The sequence below is a fragment of the Lissotriton helveticus genome, chromosome 9 (assembly GCF_964261635.1).
Source record: "Lissotriton helveticus chromosome 9, aLisHel1.1, whole genome shotgun sequence".
In the NCBI taxonomy this organism is placed as follows: Eukaryota; Metazoa; Chordata; class Amphibia; order Caudata; family Salamandridae; genus Lissotriton; species Lissotriton helveticus.
Window position 1 is genome coordinate 542,331,647 of NC_136070.1, and position 22,921 is coordinate 542,354,567.

At 44.5% G+C, this 22,921-nt stretch overlaps 1 protein-coding gene across 12 annotated transcripts in view; it reads right to left on the minus strand.

Annotated features, from left to right (window-relative positions):
• The window catches only part of LOC144781519 (uncharacterized), a 2,047,367-nt gene that overhangs the window by 1,650,663 nt on the left and 373,783 nt on the right, over window positions 1-22,921 (minus strand). For 10 of the 12 annotated variants that reach the window (XR_013601003.1, XR_013601004.1, XM_078660419.1 and 7 more), the window contains one exon: window positions 4,920-5,012. The exons of the other annotated variants lie outside the window; for them this stretch is intronic. Coding sequence is in view for 8 of the 10 variants with exons in the window: in XM_078660419.1 (XP_078516545.1) it covers window positions 4,920-5,012 (93 nt within the window). In the remaining 2 variants the exon portion in view is untranslated. The remainder of the gene's footprint in view (window positions 1-4,919; window positions 5,013-22,921) is intronic. 12 annotated transcript variants of the gene reach the window in all.

The following is a 22,921-nucleotide window of genomic DNA, read 5'->3' on the forward strand; positions in this document are numbered from 1 at the left end:
GAATGAGTGAGGGAACTGCCTACTTCCTGGTTCTGATGTCATCAATGTGCTCGAAATGCGACTTCCCATTTTTGCGATCTCGCAATTAGCGAGATCGCAATTTGCGAATTCGGTAATTGCGAGATCGCAATTTCAACATGGGAAAAGGGTGATTCTGTGAATTTTGTGCGATTTAGCGAAAATCGCAATCGGCAATTGCAGCCGACTGCGATTCGCTTTTTTAATTCGCTTTTCTTGATGCATCCCATTCTTGCGATTCGGTATTTTTCGCAATTTGGAATTCGCAGAATCTGGCCTTGATGCATCTGGGGGTTAGTATCTAAAGCAATACCTGGACGAATTGCTAGTTTTAGCCTTCATTCGTCATGTCACTTCTCTTGTTTCTTCCGCCCTATTCTTTGTCCCTAAGAGGAATGGTGATTTACATGCATGCATTGACTACAGGGCCCTCAATAAGTTAACGGTCTAGAATAGACACCCTTTACCACTAATAACTGTTCTCTTGGATCAGGTGCGAAAGTCAACAGAATACACAAGAGGGTGCTGGTTACTGATTGGTTGTACCTAAAGTTTAGTCTTCTTTTGGAAACGGAGGTAGATAGGCTATTAAATGCATGGTTATCACCATTATAGCCCATGGAAGAGTTTTACTACTGTTTTATTTATATTACCTTGGGACTCCCACTTCAACAACGGGGAATGAATCCACCATCCAAATCTATGAAAGAGACCCTGATATTGGAACATTATGTTTTCAGTAGTGGTGCCACTATCTACTGGGTGCAGAACATAGCTTAAGGTTACACAGATCATAAAAATGTGAATTATTTTCTATCCCACAAGCACTTGACACACAGACAGGTTAGATGGCTCTTGTTTTTTAGTGAAAATAATGTTGGTCTTACGTACCACCCTGGAACACATCAGACCAAGGCAGATATATTATCACATTGGGGTCATGTTTCACCCGAATTAGCAGATAACCCACCACACAATCTACTGGGTTCTGAGCAGGTGTTAGGTACTTGTACTAAACAACAGTTTTTGGATAAGATAAAACAAGGGCTGCAGCAGATGAATTTAGATACATGGATCACAGAGGATGATAATCTGGTAAAGGATGGACAACCCTACCATGGTAATAACTTGTATGTAACTACTGAAAAACTCAGACATAAGGTGTTAAATTGGTGCCATGATAAACCACTTGTTGGATATTCTGGCATTCAAAAAACTCTTGCTAACTGAAAAAGATGGCTTTGGTGGCCTAACCTATCCAAGGATGTGCACACGTATGTACAAGCCTGTCCCATATGCCCCCAGAAAAGTTGGCTGATAGTCCATCATTGGGATTATTAAACTCCTGGCCAGTGCCTCCATACCCTTGGCATACCATCAGTATGGACTTTGTAACCAATTTGCCAAATTCCAATGGTTATACTACTATATGGGTAGTAGTGGGTCTGTTCTCTACAATGGCACATTTAATTCTTTAAGAGGGGATTCTTACCGCCAAAGCAGCTGAAGTCTTATTCACCCACTACAATGTGCGATTACATGGTCTCCCATCAATCTTTATTTCCGATAGAACCCTCAATTTGTATCAAGGTTTTGGCAAAACCTGTGCAAATACTTCGATATCGATGCTTGTCTCTCGTCCACTTACCACCCACAAACAGATGGTCAGGCAGAACAAGTAAATCAAGCACTAGAACAGATCCTTTGATGTAATTAACTTGTCACTCTTCGGAATGGGAACATGTTTGACTTCTCGTGGAGTTTGCATACAATAACACAGAACACTCCGCTACTTAGGTATCTCCTTTTTACTGCATGACAGGCATCAACCCACATATATCAATAGAAAAAAATGCCAGATGTAGGAATCTCGGTACCCTCAATACAGACCTTCCTGAAGCAATTATCTGAGATTCAACAAGCTGTATAAATACAACTCCAACAAGCCAAGAGAAGTATGATGAGACACGCAAACATACATCGCACACCACAACCAGCTTACAAAGTGGGTGGTCAAGTATGGCTGGCAAGTAATCACCTACGGCTTGAAAGAATGAATGAATGAGAGGTATTTGTATAGCGTGAACAGCTACTCATAAATGAGTGTGCCAGCGCTACCTAGGACAAGATAATAGGAGGATAGAGTGAAATAAGATATTATAAGCTAAGCGGATATGTTGTTAAACATTTGCGGAGGATAGATTCAGAGTCTGTGCTTCTGAGTTGATAGGGGAGGAGGTTCCACATTTTCACAATGCATACAAAAGAGTGGTCCCACCACGTCTCCTTTTAAAAGGAGGAATCTATATGAGGTTGGCCTGACTGGAACATAGATTTCTGCTGAGCTGGTACTAAGTGATTCTTTTGTTCAGATAGCTGGGACCAATGTTATTCAAGGCACTCTGTGCTAAAGTCAGTGCTTTAAAGATGATCCTTTTATTGACAGGGACCCAGGGCAGGTGGGTAAAGTATGGTAAGGTGTGGGTAACGTTTTGCAAAATGAAGAGAAGGCACGCTGCCACTCTTTGGACCACTTGCGGTTTAAGGCATAAATATGCAGTTAAACCAAGGTACAAGGCATTCACGTAGCTCAGCCGAGAGAAGATCATAGCTTGAACTATGGGTTTGGGGGCCTCCTATGGAAGAAGAGGGAGACATTTCCTGAGAGCCTTAAGGATCCACATACAGATTCTAGGAAACTGAGTGGATCTGAGTCTTAAAAGATAGGACATTATCGCAGATGACCCTCAGGTTTATAGCTGCCAGGATTGGGGGAGGTCCATCCTTGGGCCAAGCACTATCACAACCTGCATTAGGCCCTAACAGTATGATTTCTGTTTTGCTTTCTTTGAGCCAACCTAAGATTGCTCTCATGCAATTTGAGAGGGTAACTTTGCGGGATTCTTAGTTTGCCAGGTAGCAAAATACCAGCTGGGTGTTGTCGGCATATGAACCTATCATAATGCCGAATGTCTCAACCAGGGTGGCTAAAGGAGAAATGTACATTATAAAAAGTGTAGAACTATGAGCAGAGCCTTGGGGTATTCTACATTTTAGAGGCTTGGCTTGGAAAGGTGAGGTTTCCTCCAAATTGCTTGCTCTTGCTCAAAGAGAAACGAGGTCAGACAAACAAGTGACGTACCCCTGACCCCACAATCAGACAGGCGTTGTAAAAGGATGTCAGGGGACAGTGTTGAAAGTCGCATAGAGCTCAAACAGAATAAGTGTGGCATTGTGTGAGCAGTTTAAGGACGTTTTTGTAGTGATTCAGTGACTTCCGGCAGTGCAGTTTTGGTGTGGGTCGAGATCGGAAACCTGACTGAGATGGGTGCATGAGGTGATAAGATTCTAAAAACTCTGAGAGTTGTTTATTTACCATAGATTCTAGTATTTTTGTGGCTGCTTAGGAAAGAGATACAAGTCCAACATTAGACATAATCTTACTATCTGCTGAAGGTTTCTTTAGTAGTGGGTTGACAATAGCTTGTTCCTATGAAAAAGGACCTGAGCCAGTTTGGATGGAGGTATTAAACACCTCTGCATAAACAGGGTCGATAACCTCTGTTATTTCTTTAATTATACGGGGCAAGGGTCAAATGGTGATCCAGGTATACATGATAGAGGAAGTCTTTTTATTTCTTCTTCATTTGGAGGAATGAAAGATGTCAGTAAATTAGATGGGTTAGGTTCAGTAGGGGCAAAAGGAAGGACATGGGAGGACGATGCTGTACGAACTCCATGTTTATTTGTATTTGAATAATTAGAAACTCAGGAACCCCGTAAATTACATCCATGATAATGAGGGCTTTATACTATTTAGCAAATAATTAACATGGTCTTTTACAGACTGCAACTACGAGAGGACACGCCCTTTCACCCAGTGTTCCATGTCTCAATGCTCTGACCTTGTCATGCCCAAAACCTAACGACTACCACCACCTCCTGTAAAAATTGATGGTCATCTAGAATTTGCACTACAGAAAATCCTTGACTCAAAGAGAGTAAATGGCTATTTATTCTACTTTATAGATTGGAAGGGTTACGGCCCAGATGATCGATCATGGGAACCTGCTGGGAACATCCATGCTCCTCGGTTAGTATGATATTCACAAAACCCCCATGAACCTCACCCCATGTGTCACCCTTTGTGGGGAGGAACTGTTATGATTACTAACTGTTGCATGCCAGCATGCCCCATATGTGCATCAGTTTATAGCACTAAGAGCCATGTAGTCCTACCCTCCTTTTACACAGCTTAGGCTAAATGTTGTTCCCCCTATCTTTTAGACAAACCTTTTTACACAAAGAGTCTAAAGAGTTCAGTTGATTCTGTGTTTTGCTAGGCATAAACTAGCATTGCCATGTGCCAGATTTCAATATTTTCCTCATGATTGTAATGTTCCATGTTTGTACCAAGCCACATGTCTGCTCTATGTGCTGGTAATTATCCTTGTGTTTATTTAAGGCTTGTTACCGTAGTAAATTATTATTTGTGTCAGGTGCCAGTTAGAATTTCCTGTGGCAGTTGCTTATAATGGTTTCACGTGCAAGCACTTCTTACACATGTTAGCAATTATCCATGTGCCTTCAAACAAGTATTTTCTGGAAACCGGGAGTCACAGTAAATACATGCCCTTCTAGAATATGGAACCACTGAAGTATAATTAACTACGTGCCCTTCCAGTACAATAGAACCGATGATAAATACTCCTGTTAAACCCCAGTTTGGCTCTTGGTTTCATTCCTTTCAAAAAGAAACTCTCCACAATCTCCCTGGAGCTCGAACCCCTCCCTCTTACCTCGTCTAGCATCTTGCCTGGCCGGAGATATCTGCGCACTTGCAGACATCTCAGAGCGGCTAATCAGAATGTCCTCGATCCTTGCATCACAGAAAGACCTACCGTTGAGGAACAGCGGCAATCCCTTGTGCTCTGGAAGTCGCCTGCAATAGTGGTTGCACATCCAGATCCGTCCTGCAGGTGTCACTTGAAACTCTGGAATGAAAGGAAAGAAAAGCAAAGGGAAAAAAAACAATGTTACTGCACTGTTCTTGTTTTCTCCGTGACTCTGTTCATTTGAAGCTTGTAACACTCCGAAACTTGTGCATTAATTCCTGAACTGATTAACGACACTATTGAGAGCACAAGAGACATTCCCATGAACAAAAAAAAAGAGGATAGAGCGGTGAAGCTGAAAGACAAAGCAAAATTCTTGTTAAGCATATGGCATAATATATTCAATGAGGAGAAAGAAAAAATTCCTAGTAATCATGAGGGAAAGTTTCAATTCTATTAAGGACGCTGAGGCGAGGAATATGCTGTACATTCTGTAATTTCCATAACTCAGCACTTCAACTTTATTATCAAAAAACTACAAGTCCCAACATCTTTGTAGTTCATAAGGTGCTCCCAGCCATCTAATCAGAGGCGCTCCTGGTCTATGAGGATTTGCTGCTGCCTACAATCTTCCTCTTTCTTGACTGCGACCATCCGGACACCAAAGAAAACTAGTCTGTTTTGGAACCGTCAGACCCTAGGAGAAACCAAACTAAACCAATGAAACCATTCTTGAACTGTGTAAAACACACCAGATACATGCACATATCAACATTAACCATTAGATAACGTTACCCTGTGACCAGGAAAGAACATACTTATCCCATAAGTCGAGTGCACAACCATAACCCTGTGAAACCGAAGTAAATACTTTCGTGAGGTAGGGTCAGGTCTCGTAGAGTCGTGGGCGGGAATAATCCTTGCCTCCCCATCCTTAATAGAATTGAAACTTTCTGTCATAATTACTTCCAGCTGAACAAGCGTGGAAGTTGATGGTCCAACTGGGACGCAAAGAGGTCCGCTGAGAAGGGACCCCAGACTTCGTGGAGACGCTGGAAGGTCGGGGTGCAACTGCCAAAGGCTCATGTCCACCCAACTCTGGAGCGCCAATCCGCTATTACATTGGACTCCCCCGGGAGATATTCAGCCGTCACGGAGATGTTGTGGGACAGACAGAAAGTCCAAAAATCCTTGGCGAGGTCCGCCAATGCCTTAGACTTCGTTCCCCCTAAATGGTTGATATATCGGACAGCTGATATGTTGTCCATTTTTAGGAGCACACTGCAAGCTGCCCTGTCCTTTGTCCAGCACTGTATTGCAAAGGACCCCACCATCAACTCCAAGCAATTGATGTGGAGCTGTTCTTCGTCTGTGGACCACTTTCCTCGGGTAAAGAGTCCCCGCAGCGGGCTCCCTAGCCCGATTTGCTGGCGTCAGATTCTATGACCAAGTCCGGTTAGGAACAAAAAATGGCCTTCCCATTCCAGGCCTCCATGTGGTTGAGCCACTACGTCATCTCCATACGAAATTTGTCGGTCAATGGGACTTGATCTGAAATCTGGAGGCCTTTGCGCAGATGTGAAACTTTGAGGCGTTGCAACCCTCTGTAATGGAGCGGGCCCGGGAAGATCGCCTGGATTGAGGAGCTCAACAATCTCCCCAGACGAGCCACTTGGCCAAGCGGGGTAGACTGGCTTGCAAGCATTCGACAGAGCTCCCTGCGGATTTTGAATATCTTGCGAGCCGGAAGGCTCAGAGTACGCAATATCGAGTCCACTACAAACCCCAGGAAAGTCAACTGCTTGGACGGGGTCAGATTTGATTTTTCAGTGTTGATGATAAACCCCAAGTTTTGAAGCAGGTCCATTGTCACCTGCAAATGCTGCGAGAGTCTGTTTGGACATTGCTCTAGAAGAAGAAGCTCGTCCAAGTAAATGATGAGGTAAAACCCTCTGGCCCGTAAGGTTTCTATCACTGGCTTTACCACCTTGGTAAAACACCATGGGGCCGATGACAGACCGAAGGGAAGGGACGCAAATCAAACACTCGGTCTTTCCGCATGAACTGCAGAAACAGACGATGAGGGGGAAAAATGGGTACCACCAAGTAAGCATCTTTTAAATTGAGGCGGACCATCCAATTGTCCTGTTGAAGAATATCCCGGAGCAGATGGATGCCCGCCATCTTGAAATGACGGTATATCAACCATTGGTTGAACTCCTTTAGATTGGTTACCGACCGCTGTCTTCCGTCAGCTTTGTCGACTATAAAAATGTTGCTCAGGAACCCTTTGGGATAAAGGTGTGTCGGGAGGACCGCTCCTTTTTGTACCTCCTGGTATATGAGAGGGACCTGATCTGTTGCAAAAACCAGTGGACATGGACGGACTTCTTGAACCGGGGAACCGTAGAATTCTATATGAAACCCTTGGACGGTTTGTAAAACTCAGGCATCCCAAGTAATGACCTTCAGTTGTCTACGAAATATGCCAACCTTCCGCCCACCATGCAAGGGGAAAGAGAAGGAAGTCTGACATGAGTTAGGCATGTTGCCTCTGCCTGTTCCTCTTCCGCCATGGCTTCTGGAGTTTTGTTGAGACTGGAAAAATTCCTGTTGGCCTCCAAACTGTTGTCCTCTGCTTTTTCCTCTTTGGGGACCTTGTGTAGTTAAGCGGCTGGTCGAGCACCCCCTGCCACAGCCGGCCCCAACGAAAACCTTAGGGTGAAACACCCGTTTGATTGATGATTGCGCTTTATCAAGCGATGAAAAGGTTGTCACATATGTGGTCAATTTTTTGACAAACGGCTCTCCAAAGAGACCAACCAGCGCTATTACTCCCGCCTCTGAAGTAGCAAGGTCCCCCAGCTTCGGGTCAACCTTGAGCAAGGAGCGTCTCCTCTCTGTAGACAGGGCGCAGTTTGCATTACCGAGGAAGACAATAGCGCGCTGAGCTCAGTTTGACATTCTCTCCGCCAAGAGGGTGGTACCCGCGGCCTTCGCTTCTTCCGCAAGATCCAGAACCTTGGTGAGGGGGCCTGCAATGTCGAGGAGTTTATCCTGACACGCACGCCAGGAGCAGTCGATCCCTTTCTTGGGATCGCAAATTTATCTTTGCAAGAAGGTGGCCATTCTAGGGTCCACTTCTGGAGTCAAGGCTACTTTGCCCGGAAGGGCTGGGCGTGGACATTCCGCTTTCAGACAAGCTTGTACTTCTTTCTTTAGGGGTTTCAGTAGGCGTCCAGCCACAAACGTTGAGACTTTGGAAGAGGGGGTCCATTCCGACGAGCGGGGGTGGCCCAGATCATCGGGGACCAACATATCTGACTGATCCTGCCTTCCTGGACATCTGTGACTGAGGGCTCTGTGGTCCGCCAGGGTCTGGATGGACCAGCCTCATCTGCAGACTCCTCTAAGGAGTCATCGTCGTTTACCTGAAGGGGGCAACTCTGGGGACACTGGGGGGGTGGATTCTCAGTAGATCTGGCAAAAAACGCTTTTTTGAGGCGATCAAAGGTGCCCGAATCACCCGTTGGCACATTTGTACGCTTCTGTGGGTGTTGCCCTTCAAAAGCAAATGCGTATTGCATGATCCACTGTTCAAAAGGCTCCTTGGCCACATTTACTGCCTGGTGGATGGATGCATCCACAGAATCACAAAAGTCATCCTCCAGAGGAATGACTTGAAGGGATTTATCTTTAACATAATCCTCCATAATGCTAGATAGTGAGGAGATATCCACAAGTGAGGTAATCCCTGATGGGAAGCAACCCCAACGCTCTGGGAGTTAGTAGACGACCAACTTAGCAGGGGTGCAAACGTTTGGTGTGACAAGGTCATTGATCAGGGGCGCACAAATGCGCGCTGGGTTAAACCCGCAGGGGCGACTCACCCTAATTCACACAGAGGGTATAGAACGTCTGGGCACGCCTCCAAGAGTCTCTGCGAAAGAGCTGCTGAACGTGTTAAAATTACAGCAGTATAGCTGTCACCAGGCTAACTAACCACCTACTTACCCGCTATGCGGGCGTAGAGGAGACTCAATTTTTATAGTACGGACCTGCTACTGCAGGCGTAACAGCTTCCAGACATCAGGGCATATGGCGCTGGGAAACGGTTGGCGCTATCTGATCACGATGCGCCTAGGACACCTGGGATCAGCGAGACGTGGACACGCGCCCCCTGACACCGGAGCGCGACAACACACCTGTAAGAGTCAGAGGCTGCGAGTGGAGCGGAAAGGCTCACGCGGCCTCAAACCTGTTGGGGGAAAGATAAATTACAGCGCTCATGCGCATAACCTTGTAACCACTAAGGGATGACAGAAACATCGAAGGCAAAAAATGAATAATTAGTGAAAAATCGCTACGAGCCAGAACATCAAAGCTCACAATGCGTATTAAAGCCATATGCCTGACATTTCTATAAACAAGCTTAAATCGATTATTTATGCAAATAATTGCCGCCCTGAAGAGCGAGATAAAAATGGCACTTATCTTTGGTGCTGAGCAAGAAAGAAAGAGGAAGATTGTAGGCAGCAGCACGTCCTCATCGACCAGGAGCGCCTCTGATTGGATGGCTGGGAATGCCCTATGAACTAAAAAGATGTTGGGACTTATAATTTTTTGATAATAAAGTTGAAGTGCTGAGTTATGGAAATAAAAGAAAGTACAGCATAATCCTCACCTCCTTCTTGACATAGAATTAGGACCACGACTGAGGACTCAATATAAGAGTGGTGTGTCTCCTTACCTCAAGAGATCATAATACGTGTTTACTGTTTCAATTATTTCGTAAGTGTGTTTCATTACTTGTAGTGTTTACAAGAAATTGATTATGTTGATTGGCACAATGACCAAGAAAACAAGTTACTTACCTGTAACTGTAGTTCGCCAGTATTGGAAGCTTTCATAGATTCACATGCCTGAATCATTCCCCGTCGTCGAGACGGGAGTCTCCGGTACATTAAAAAGCAAGGCTTAGTAGTACAGCAAACTGAAAAGAGGCCTAGGCCCATTTCCCTTTTGCAACCCATAACCTTCGTTATGTAAAAGAGACCAAACTTCTCCCTGAACCAATCAGTACTCCTCACCCTCTAGAACCCTCCTGAGAGAACCTTTTGCCCCTCAGAGTTTTGCGCACTTGTGCTATAAACATCTTTTGTGCTAAATCCGAGGTGAGCCTCTCAGGGGAGGAGGGTGGGTTGCATGTGAATCTATGAAAGCTTCCAATACTGGAGAACTACAGTTACAGGTAAGTAACTTGTTTCCTATTCCAGTATTGGAGCTTTCATAGATTCACATACCTGAATTAGAATTGCGAGCAGTAGTATAAAGCACATTTTTTTTCCATGCAGATCTAGCATAGTTACTTAAGACGTCATCTTTCTATACATATTCAACTTAGAATTCTGCATATTAGTATTGTAATCACTCTTTCCAAACATAACAATAGAAAAATGGGCATTTGTAACCAAGAAAAAAGGACGGAGGGATGTAAAAGAGGGCTCACCGTACTGGATATTGTTTCTCAGCACCGCTTCTCCCACCACCACATCTCTCTCTGCATATGCCTCCCAGCAGTAATCCCTGGTTGAGGTGTGCATATTTCTCCAGGTTGCTGCCCTGCAGATATCCTGGATCGGCACTCCTGCCAACAAAGCATTGGAGGTGGACACTGCTCTCCTCGAATGGGCACAAACTCTTGCATTCAGAGGCTTTCCAGCTGCTTGATGACATTATTCTATCGCACTGGAAATCTATCTAGCAATTCCACATTTTTTGACAAAGAGAAGCCCTTCCTGGGTGCGCTGAAGGCGACAAAAAGGTGTGAAGACTTGCGGAAGGGTCTAGTATTTTGTAGATAGAATTTGAGACAGAGCTGGACGTCCAGCGAATGGAGAACTCTTTACGCCGCTGTTGTTGGTTGAGGAAAGAACCGTTTTAGAACTAGTGGCTCATTCAAATGAAAGTCAGTTGGTACCTTTGGAATAAACTTCGGATTAGTTCTGAGAATCATTCTCTCCTCCTTAAATTCCAAGAAAGGGTCTTGAATCATGAGAGCCTGTAATTCCCCCACTCTCCTGGCCGAAGTAAGCGCGATGAGAATTGCCACTTTCCACAATAGGAATTTGAGATCTGCCCTGTGCATTGGCTCGAAGGGCTGCTTCATTAATTAAGAAAGAACAATGTTCAAGAGCCAGAGAGGTGGTGGAGGCTTTATTGGAGGAAAAACTCTGAACAATGCGATCATGAATTGTTTTATGATTCTTGCAGACCATAGAGACGGTCCTGAGGAAGTCCTTCTGTAGCGAGATATTGCAGCTAAATGTACCTTTATAGATGCATGAGCCAAACCCGACTGAGCCAAAAGTAAAATGTATGGAATAATCTCATGCGCTGCCGAATTCAGAGGATGAATGTTACATCTTTGGGACCACAAACAGAATCTTTTCCATTTCATCCTGTAGGTCTTGTTCGTACTATCCGCTCTGGCTTTTGATAGGATGTCTTTGCACTCCTCTGAGATCTTTAGATGTTGAAACTCACAGTGCTCAGGAATCAGGCTGCTAAGTGCAATGATCTCGGGTCCGGATGGAGCACTTGTCCCTGGGACATCATCAGAAGTGACGGTATTGGCTGGAGGCGAATCGGATGGACCTCCGACAGTAAAAGAAGCTCCATGAACCAGTGTTGCCTTGGCCGCCATGGGGCTATCAGGATCATTCTGCACGGCTCCTTCTTGATCTTCATAATAACTCGTGGCAGGAAGGGAATTGGAGGAAAGGCGTAGGCAAAGACGCCTGACCATGCCATCAAAAACGCATTCCCCCAATATACCTGTTGGAGAAGCCAGCTTGAAAACAACCAGCATTTCTTGTTCTCTGCTGTTGCGAAGAGGTCTACTGTCAGTTCTCCCCATCTTTGGAAGTTGTTATCTAGAACCCATTGGTCGATCTCCCATTCGTGGCAGGTGGATTTGAGCCTGCTGAGAGTATCCGCTTAACATTCTGGTCCCCTGGAAGATGTTCCGCTGTTATGGATATCTCGCGCTGCAGTGACCATTCCCATAGCTTCTGGGCCTCTTGAGACAGGAAGAGTGATCTTGTACCGCCCTGTTTGTTTAAGTAGTGCATCACTGTTGTGTTGTCTGTTCTTATCAACACCGCTGACTCTCTTATCCTTGGTAGGAACGCTAGCAATGCCAAGCGGACCACCCCGAGTTCCAATAGGTTGATGTGCATTTGTTGTTCGTGCAACTTCCAGCGGCAGCTGACTTGGAGGTCCTGAAGAAACGCTCCCTATCCTTATAGGGACGTATCTGTAGTAATTACCAGCGGGGCTGGCTCTGAAAAGAATGAAGACCCAGTGAGACGTTCTGCCTTTGGGTCCACCATGGCGCCGCTTGGATCATGATCGGCGTTACCTTGACTATGTCTTCGAAGGATCCCTCCGCTTGATGCCATTGTAGATCTTGTTGCTCTTGCAACGGACGCATCTTTAACCTGCAGAAAGGTACGAGGGGAATGCAAGATGACATTGTTCCCAGTAATGACTTGTACTTGCGTACTGAAAGACACTTTCTTTTTGTAAAGTCTTGGAAAAGAGATATAATTCTCAGTTGCCTTTCTTTGGAGGGGAACGCCTTGTTTACCTCTGTGTCCACTATTGGTCCCAAGAAGGTGATGCTTCTTGTCGGTTGAAGGAATGACTTTTCCTTGTTTAAAGTCATACCTAACCTGGCAAACAACTCCACGCCAGCTGCTGTTGATGATCGGGCCGATGCTGCTGATGGTGCCTTGACCAACCAGTCGTCGAGGTAAGGAAATTCTTGGTGTTTTTGTTTCCTTAGAACAGCCGCCACTGGAGCCAGGCATTTCGTAAAAATTCTTGGGGCTGATTTTAGGCCGAACAGCAGTACCTTGAATTGTTAATGTTCTCCGGCTACCATGAACCGAAGGGACTGCCTGTGGGAAGGATGGATGGGGATATGAAAGTACGCATCCTGTAGGTCTAATGTGGTCACATGGTCTCCTGGATCTAAAAGTAGAAGGATGTCTTGAAGAGAAACCATTCTAAAAGATTGTTTCTTGAGATAGGTGTTTAGGGATCTGAGGTCTAGAATAGGACGCCATTGGAGAACGTTTTTCTTGACTAGAAAACATCGGGAGTAAAAGCCCCTTCCCCTCTGGGAGTTCGGCACCAGTTCTATTGCTCCCTTTCGGAGCATTGTCCGAATCTCTCGACGCATCTGATGTAAGTGCTTGACCTCTTGATGTTTCAACGGTGTACAAAGGGGCGTTTGCAGAAGTTCTAGAGTGTGTCCGAATTGAATTATGTTGAGGGCCCATTGGTCCGTAGTTATTTGCTGCCAATTTTGGATATAATAAGCAATGTTTCCACGCAGGGGAATATGTGACGTAAGAGGGATAGGTGTAGCTAGATCCTGACGGTTGTCAGTGTCGTCGGTTGTTGTCTTTCCCCTGACAACCTCCTCTACCTCTAGAAGTAGATTTTGGGTAGCCTCCTGACTGACGTTGCATATACTGCTGACGGTAAGGCTGCGATGAGGTGGAGTAAAAGAATATTTTCCTTGCTGGTATCCTCCTCTGTAAGACGATTGGCCTCTACATTTAGAGCCTCGAAAGGAACCTTCCGATATTGTAGTGTTCCTAATGATTTTGCTGTATCAGTATCCTTTTTGATACTTTGCAGTGCCTCGTCTATATGTTTTCCGAATAAATACTCTCCATTGAAAGGAAGGTGCAAGATCTTATTTTGGACTTCTGGCATGAACGCTGTTGCTCTTAGCCATCCTTGCTGGCGTAGGACCGCTGCTCCTCCCAAAGATCTGAAGGCCATGGTCGTGATGTCCATTGCGCACTCTATGACTTCAGCCCTTCTTGGAGAAACTTCCTGGCTTCCTGTCTATCAGCTTCTGGAATGCGGTCTATGTAAGCCCAGAGGTCACACCACATCTGCCTTTCGTACCTGCCCAGAATGGTCAGGGCATTCGCCACTTTAAAAAGAAGGGAAGACATAGAGGAAAACCTCTTCCAGGCATTGTCCAATCTCCTACCTTCTCTGTCCGGAGAAGAAGGAGAAGAAGGCGACGGAATGAGATAATCGTCCCACTCTCTGCTAGGGTCCGTTATCTCTCACTCCTCCTGATCATCATCTGTGGTCACTTGTTCTTGTTGTAACCTTGATGGTGGAGATCTAGGCAAGGGCTCTAGTAAAATATCTCGCCTTCGCCCTGGTGTACTTGGTATAGAGCGTGGTTGAGGCGTAGCCACAGGTAACTTCCGATAAGTATGAGGTACAGGATGTCTCTTTTTAGAATCCTCCAGCATGAACTGCAGATCCTTTAGCAATGAAGATGGAATACTCATCATCTCCTCCTGATATTCCTGGTGGTATTGTTGCTGGGGACGATCTTGAAACTCCTCATATTCATCCTCTGAGTCATCCTCTGGTACTTCACATGCAACTGCGACAGGCTACTAGCGTAGCCAAAAGGACCGCTTTCATCCTCCCCTTCATCTGACTCCTCCTCCTCCAACAGGTGAGATGGTACCAGAGGTGTCACCTTACTTGGAGAGGTAAGTTCCGGGGTAATTGTCCTCTTCCTGGCAAGAACCAGTTTTTCTGGGGAGTTTTCTTTCGTCGACGAGCCAGTCGACGACATCGCCATCCAAACCGCAGACGATATTATTGTCGACAATACTGCCGTCGACGTTGCCGTTACTGTCGTCGTCGTTGCCGTCAACCATGTCGTCATCGACGATCCTGTCCATTAAGCGATCGTAGCCATAGTCATTGTCGATGCAGTCGTCGTCACAGAACTCGGCGTCGACGGTGCTACCATCGACAGGGATAAAGTCTTAGAAGTAAGTTTTACCTCAATGATGAGACTTAGAACCATGACTGAGGAATTAATATAAGAGTGGTGTGTCTCCTTACCACAAGAGATCATAATACGTGTTTACTATTTTCATTATTTTGAAGTGTGTTTCAATAATTGGAGCTTTTATAAGAAATTGATTATGTTGATTGGCACAATGACTAATGTGATTTATGTTACTTCTTCCTAGTTGTTCATTCTAGCACCATAGAATGTGCATTCCCAAAAAGGGAGATTGTGGGGTGTCCCGTGCATAGCAGTGAGTCAGACAAACATCCAGAGGTTCAGTCATTGCCTCTTTTGTTGTTTTATCCAGACCCCGTTCACTCCTGGGACAGTGTCTGTTTTGACGTAATACATTCTTTGGTAGAGTGCTGTGTTGGGAGTCAGATTGGTCCTGCATCGTCTTTACAGACAAGTGTTCCTAGTCAGCTGTCCAACAGAATCCAAGCCACTTAAATCCTTTTTGCCCAGGAGATATGGACCCAGGGAATCTGATTAATGCTCAGGACCTAGCTCAGACATTACCAGAGATTTTTCAGTGAGGAAATTCCCAATGTGGTAATATTAACTAGGGCCGTTGGAGAGATGTAGAGTGTGGTTCAAGTCTTGCGCCAAGAAATTCAAACCCTCAGGGATGAACTGGTGCAATACCCCCCACATCATTCGTTCTGGTTAGATTCAGGATTCATTTTCAGGGATAAACAATTTGTCACTCAATCCACACAGTTTACAATTGAATCAAGGGCAACAGAGCTGTCATGTAATGAGAGGACATCCTGTACTAATGGCACTGTGCATACATATACTCCCACTTTGCTGGCTCCACTAGAGTGCTTTTTGTAGATAGATTGAGAATAACGATCCACTGTTGCACGAATATGCTAGGTTTTAAGAACCTATGCAACACCTTTTTACAAACATACGTTTACTGAGGTAGGTGATAATGAGCTTTTAAACCTAGGACAGGAGAAGAACTTACTTATAATAAAACCTTTCACAAATTACTTAAAAGCAATGGCCCGAAGAAAAAAGCATATTACTGTTTTATAGGGGCTGAAAGATGAATTGAAAGATTCTTTGGCTCACATAGATGACCCTTTCTACCGATTGGGTGCAATTTATTGATCTAGTAGTTAGACTTGATCATCGACTTGCTCAGAATGGGAGCAACTGATTTAGAAATGAGCCAAGGCTGTTTTTGGATCGATCTCAGTGAAAGGAGACTGATATTAAGGTTAGGGACTCAGTAGAACCCATGCTAATTGGAAGAACAAGGGGTCATTATCTAGTAATGAAAATGAACGATGCAGAAAATATATCTGTGCCTAAATTGTGGTAAAGCAGGACACTTTGCCTGCGATTGAATCGCCAAACCAAAAAAGGCTCAGAAAAAGATAAAAGTGATCACAGAGGGCAATCTGGAAAACATGCAAGCTCAACTAGTACTGAGGTGAACTTGTCGAGTAGGTCTAATATTCTGACCTCAGAATCATAACATAGGTAAAATTCCACAAGACCTAACCATTTCAGTCACCATGATACTTTCCCCACAACAACAAAAACAGTTGCCTATGCTCCTGGATTCAGGAGGCCCCAGCGATTTTTAGGATTTAAGTTTGGCCAGTTCATTAAATATCCCTTGAGTAAAGAAACAAGAACCAGGTGTAGTAATGGCAGTAGATAGATCTGAAGTGTCATCAGGATTGATTACTTAAAAAAACCATTCCAATAAACTTAGTTAGTGCTAATACACAAAAATACACATCGTCTTTCAATCTAATAGAGGCGCACACTTTCGGTGCTATCTTAGGGATATCTAGCTACAACTCTATAATCCCCTTATTGAATTGTCTTCATGCTGGGTGAATTTAGGGTCGCCATACTGCAGGTACAGTTGCTATACTACAGCACAAGTCCTGATTATACCCCAAAAGTGTGTAGCAGTGGCACCAGAACTTTCAAACATCCTTCCAAAGGAAGACTTGGATTTTCAGGATGTTTTTGATGAAAAGAAAGCCATTCAGCTACCCCTTCACAGGGACTTCGACTGTCGCATTCATTTTATTACAGGGGCCAACATACAATGTAGTCTCATTTACACTCAATCAGAAACTGAGACTAAGTATCTAAAACAATCCCTGGATAAATTGCTAGTTTTAGGCTTCATTCGTCATGTCGCTTCTGTTTCTTCCGCCCTATTCTTTGTTCTTTGTTGGAAAAGGAGGTTGATAGGCTATTAAATGCATGGTAATCACCATTATACCCCATGGAAGAGTTGTACTACTGTTTTATTTATATTACCTTGGGACTCCCACTTCGACAACGGGGAATGATTCTACAATGTACATCTATGAAAGATACCCTGATACTGAAACATTATGTTTTCAGGAGTGGTGCCACTATCTACTGGGTGCAGAACGTAGTTTCAGGTTACACAGATCATAAAAATGTGAATTATTTTCTATTCCTCGAGCAGTTGACACACAGACAGTTTATACCCCAAACGTGTGTAGCAGTGGCAGCAAAACTTTCAAACATCCTTCCAAAGGAAGATTTGGATTTTCAGGATGTTTTTGTTGAAAAGAAAGCCATTCAGCTACCCCTTCACAGGGACTTGGACTGTCGCATTCATTTTATTACAGGGGCCAACGTACAATGTAGTCTCATTTACGCTCAATCAGAAACTGAGACTAAGTATCTAAAGCAATACCTGGACAAATTGCTAGTTTTAGGCTTCATTCGTCATGTCGCTTCTGTTTCTTCCGCCCTATTCTTTGTTCCTAAGAAGAATGGTGATTTATGTGCATGCATTGACTACAGGGCACTCAATAGGTTAACGGTCTAGAATACACACCCTTTACCACTAAGAACTGTTCTCTTGGATCAGGTGCGAAAGTCAACAGTATACACAAGAGGGTGCTGGTTTCTGATTGGTTGTACCTAAACTTTGATCTTCTGTTGGAAAAGGAGGTAGATAGGCTATTAAATGCATGGTTATCACCATTATACCCCATGGAAGAGTTGTACTACTGTTTCATTTATATTACCTTGGGACTCCCACTTCGACAACGGGGAATGATTCTACAATGTACATCTATGAAAGATACCCTGATACTGGAACATTATGTTTTCAGGAGTGGTGCCACTATCTACTGGGTGCAGAACATAGTTTCAGGTTACACAGATCATAAAAATGTGAATTATTTTCTATCCCTCAAGCACTTGACACACAGACAGTTTAGATGGCTCTAGTTTTTTAGATAAAATAATTTTGTTCTTACGTACCACCCTTGAACACATCAGACCAAGGCAGATATATTAGCACATTGGGGTCATGAGTCACCCGAATTAGCACCAAACCCACCACACAATCTACTAGGTTCTGAGCAGGTGATAGGTATTTGTACGAAACAACAGTTTTAGGTTGAGGTAAAACAAGGGATGCAGCAGATAAATTTAGATGAATGGATCACAGAGGATGATAATCTTATAAAGGATGGACACCTCTAACATGGTAACAACCTGTATGTAACCACTGAAACACTCAGACATAAGGTATTAAATGTGTGCCATGATAAACCACTTGCTGGATTTTCTAGCACTCAAAAAACTCTTGCTAACTTAAAAAGATGGCGTTGGTAGCCTAACCTATCCATATATGTGCACACTTATGTACAAGCCTGCCCCATACTCCATCATTGGGGTTATTGCACCCGTTGCCATTGCCTCCATACCCCTGGCATACCATCAGTATGGACTTTGTAACCAATTTGCCAAATTCCAATGATTATACTACTATATGGGTAGTAGTGGGGCTGTTCTCTACAATGGCACATTTCATTCTTTAAGAGGGGATCCTTACCGCCAAAGCACCTGTAGTCTTATTCACCCAGTACAATTTACGATTACATGGTCTACCATCAATCTTTATTTCAGATGTAGCCCTCAATTTGTATCAAGGTTTTGGCAAAACCTGTGCAAATCCTTACATATCGATGCGCGTCTCTCATCCACTTACCACCCACAAACAGATGGTCAGGCAGAACGAGTAAATCAAGCACTAGAACAGATCCTTTGATGTCAATTAACTTGTCACTCTTTGGAATGGGAAAACGTTTGACTTCTCCTGGAGTTTGCATAAAATAACATAACACTTCGCTACTTAGGTATCTCCTTTTTACTGCATGACAGGCAACAACCCACATATATAAATAGAAAAAATGCCAGATGTAAGAATCTCGGTTACCTCACTACAGACCTTCCTGAAGCTGTGTAAATACAATTCTATCAAACCAAGAGAAGTATGATGAGACACGCAAACAAACATCACACACCACAACCAGCTTACAAAGTGGATGATCAAGTATGGCTGGCAAGTAATCACCTACGGTTTGAAAGAATGAATGAATGAGAGGTATTTGTATAGCGTGAACAGCTACTCATAAATGAGTGTCCCAGCGTTATCAAGGACAGAGGATAGAGTGAAATAAGATATTATAAGCTAAACAGGTATGATTTTAAACATTTGCGGTAGATGGATAAAGTTTCTGTGATTCTGAGTTGATAGGGGAGGAGGTGGGCCTGACTGGAACATAGATTTCTGGTGAACTTGTACTAAGTGATTCTTTTGTTCAGATAGCTGGGACCAATGTCATTCAGAGCACTCTGTGCTAAAGTCAGTGCTTTAAAGATGATCCTTTTATTGGCAGGGACCCAGGGCAGGTGGGTAAGGTATGGTGAGGTGTGGGTACCTTTTTGCAAAATAAAGAGGGGGCGCGCTGCCACATTTTGGACCACTTGCAGTTGAAGGCCTAAAGATGCAGTTAAGCCAAGGTACAAGGCATTCACGTAGCCCAGCCGAGAGAAGATCATAGCTTGAACTTTAGTTTTGCGGGCCTCCAATGGAAGAAGGGGGAGGAATTTCCTGAGAGCCTTAAGTATACACATACATATTCTAGCAACTGAGTGGATCTGAGTCTTAAAATATATGACATGATCGCAGATGACCCTCAGGTTTATAGCTGCCAAGATTTGGGGAGGTCCTTCCTTGGGCCAGGCACTATCACAACCTGCATTAGGGTTAGGCCTTAACAGTATGATTTCTGTTTTGCTTTCTTTGAGCCAACCTAAGATTTCTCTCATGCAATATGAGAAGGCTACTTTGCGGGATTCTTAGTTTGCCAGGTAGCAAAATACCAGCTGGGTATTGTCTGCATATGAAACTATCATAATGCCGAATGTCTCAACCAGGATGGCTAAAGAAGACATGTACTTTATAATCAGTTTAGAACTATGAGCAGAGCCTTGGGGTATCCTACATTTTAGAGGTTTGGCTTGGAAAGGTGAGGTTTCCTCCAAATTGCTTGCTCTTGCTCAAAGAGAAAATAGGTCAGACTAACAAGTGCTGCACCCCTTGTAGTGTAGTTCCTATATTCCCAATAGGCTCTGCGCATTGGAATAATATATCCTATAGATTTGACATAGGACTGAGGTCAAATAGGTCTCTATCGAATATACTAAACTTAATTGTGCGTGTGCCAGCTAACTCAGAGGTCACTAGAAACTTTCTTGAATACACAAGAATACACAAGAAGGGATTAGTTTCTGACAAACGCACAAACATGACAATTTTTTTTTTTTTATAAATCTTTTTTTATTATTGAAAAAAACAAACAAGAAAAATCACCGGCAGATGCCTTACATCATGGAGTACGCAACAGTTATACAAACATATGGCGAATAATAGACGGATAATCCCCAAGGTGAAAGCTGAATCTCAAGATGGAAGTGGCGTGCGGCCGTATAGAACACAATAAATATCAGTCCAACCTTATCGACATTATTCACAAGTCCACCACCCATAGGAACAGAATTTAAAAAATATGGCAATTTCGGGTGGCAGAAAAGCATAGCACGATAGAACAGTGGACAAAACAACGACCGCTACCAACTCGCAGCAATTAAAGGCAATGCATTGTAGAAGATCTCGTAAACACAACCACCCCTAGGACCCGTCCCCCCACCAAACAGGATAACCCCTCAGGAAGGCACCCAATATCAGGATATGAATCGGATTTTAAACATATAAACAAAAACAAAGACAAAACAATAAACCCATCCCCCCACCCTGCACCCCTGCATATGGCTGTCGCCTAACCCCAACAAGCAGTGTGCCTGTCGCCCCAACTAACTAAGTTCTAAAAGTAGAAAATGGGGGAGGGCATTGCCGTACGGGCTCCCGGTCCCCTTTCCCCCCCGTCAGAAACATGCAACCCCTGCGATGAAAACACAATTCTATCCAAAAATACAGAAAAAGCAAATCAGGGGGAGCTGTAATACACCGCCCAACCTCCCGTGAGTCCAACAGTAACAAATCCCACTTCCATTAAGGACATAGAATCAAACCCAGTCAATCGATCTCAGCCTTGGCCCTTCCGATCTATCATGCGAACCCCTCCCGGTGGGACCACTGCGTCCACAGGAGAATCAAAGTGTGAAAAGAGTCCCCAAAAATTCAGTCCGAGACAAATCAAAAATGTTAAGTCTTTAAGAACCCCATCCGCACAAAAAAGCTCCCTCATTGACGGAAAGTCCCAATGCTGTTTCCTCCACAACCGTACTGTAACCAGAGAGGGAAAAGATGTTGTTGCAGTCCAAGAACAGTTACTAACAGGAGTCTCCGGGAAGGAAACGCCAATCAATTCTCCCAGAGTCAGCAGTGATGGTAAGCCTAACAATACGTTCGAAGCACCAGCTTCACGATCCTCCAATGCACTGACCAAGGGCTTCGACACCTCTTGTCGCACGGGGTCCTCGTCCGGAGTCAAAATGGTCATCGTGGGAATCTTAGCTGGTTGTAGTTCTTGCGGTGGGGAAGAGTCCGGTCTCACAGACCCCGTCTCAAGTAGGCCCGCAATCATTTTGTGAACCAGGGTCTCCACATGTGAATGAAGTGCCCCAATGGCTGCCAATACTGTCTTCAGCGACGGCTCACGCTCCGTCCGGTCCATCTCTCCTCGCTCAGTACCGACCATATTCACTTCCCCCAGAGAGCCCGGTCTCTCCGGGTGAACAGACAAGAGCGGAACGGACGGCGTCGGAGGGTGACTAATCGTTCTCCGCGGCAGCGTTCTGTACTCCGCTGCCGCGAGCGAAGACCCCAAGCCACCGAACCCCGGCGGCAGCAAACCGGGTCCACGGGACAGGGACCTCACCCACAGCCGCAGTCGTGCCACGTCACCGCTCCCTCAATGTTAGTCAATCAGAATGACCGCCGTCAAAATCGGGCAAAAACAACCTCCACTGTGATAGACCGGACCCTGCTTGATTCCCACGGCCGATGTTGTTCAACTGCAACCTGGCTGGGCCATTACTCGAGGCCCCGGCTTTTCAGCTGGACTAGGCCGCAAACTTTAACTCGACGTAACTCCGTCTACCAAACCGGTTAAGTTCTCGGGATTGCACCATCGGAATGTACACCGGTTCATCCACAAGGAGGTCGGGCGTAAAAACAGGATCATCGACAGGATCATCTGGCAGAAGACGGAGGTCGGCAGAGCCGGGAGCCTAAGCAGCCATCTTGTTTGCTAGCGTAGCTCCTCCCCAAACATGACAACTTTGTTTCCCAAAAATAAGAATATATCTCTCAGAGTTTTGGAAACAATAGATAAGTATTTCACTCAGTCAATCGTGCATGAATCGTTTCAACAAAGTTGCAGAGAAATAGTAATCGTAATGCAGAATGCAAAGTATAATGCGTACAGCGTAAACAGTAATATGAAATAATACTGTAAGAGCATCGTATGGTTTCTAAGCCATATAAAAATACATACATAAATAACATAGACTAAAATACTCAACTGGTGCTTCTAAAATACGCCTACCCCAATGTACCTAACCTAAGTCTAGTACGAGGGAAGAAGTAAGTATTGTGTAGCTTAGGTTTAGTTTTGCCAAGAATCTACCAAAGGTTTCTCTAGGTTCTAATCAGCTCCATACCTTGTTAGAATGAAGGAGGTCTGGTATCTCTGTCTCGGGACTCGATTTCCCAACAGCTGGATTCTCTGCAGGAGAAAGGTAGCTTCCTGATCAGTGCGTCAGCTGGAGAGTCGGCTTCCTTCGGCACTTGCTGTAGCAAGCTGTGTCGGGCAATTAGGTCTTTGAA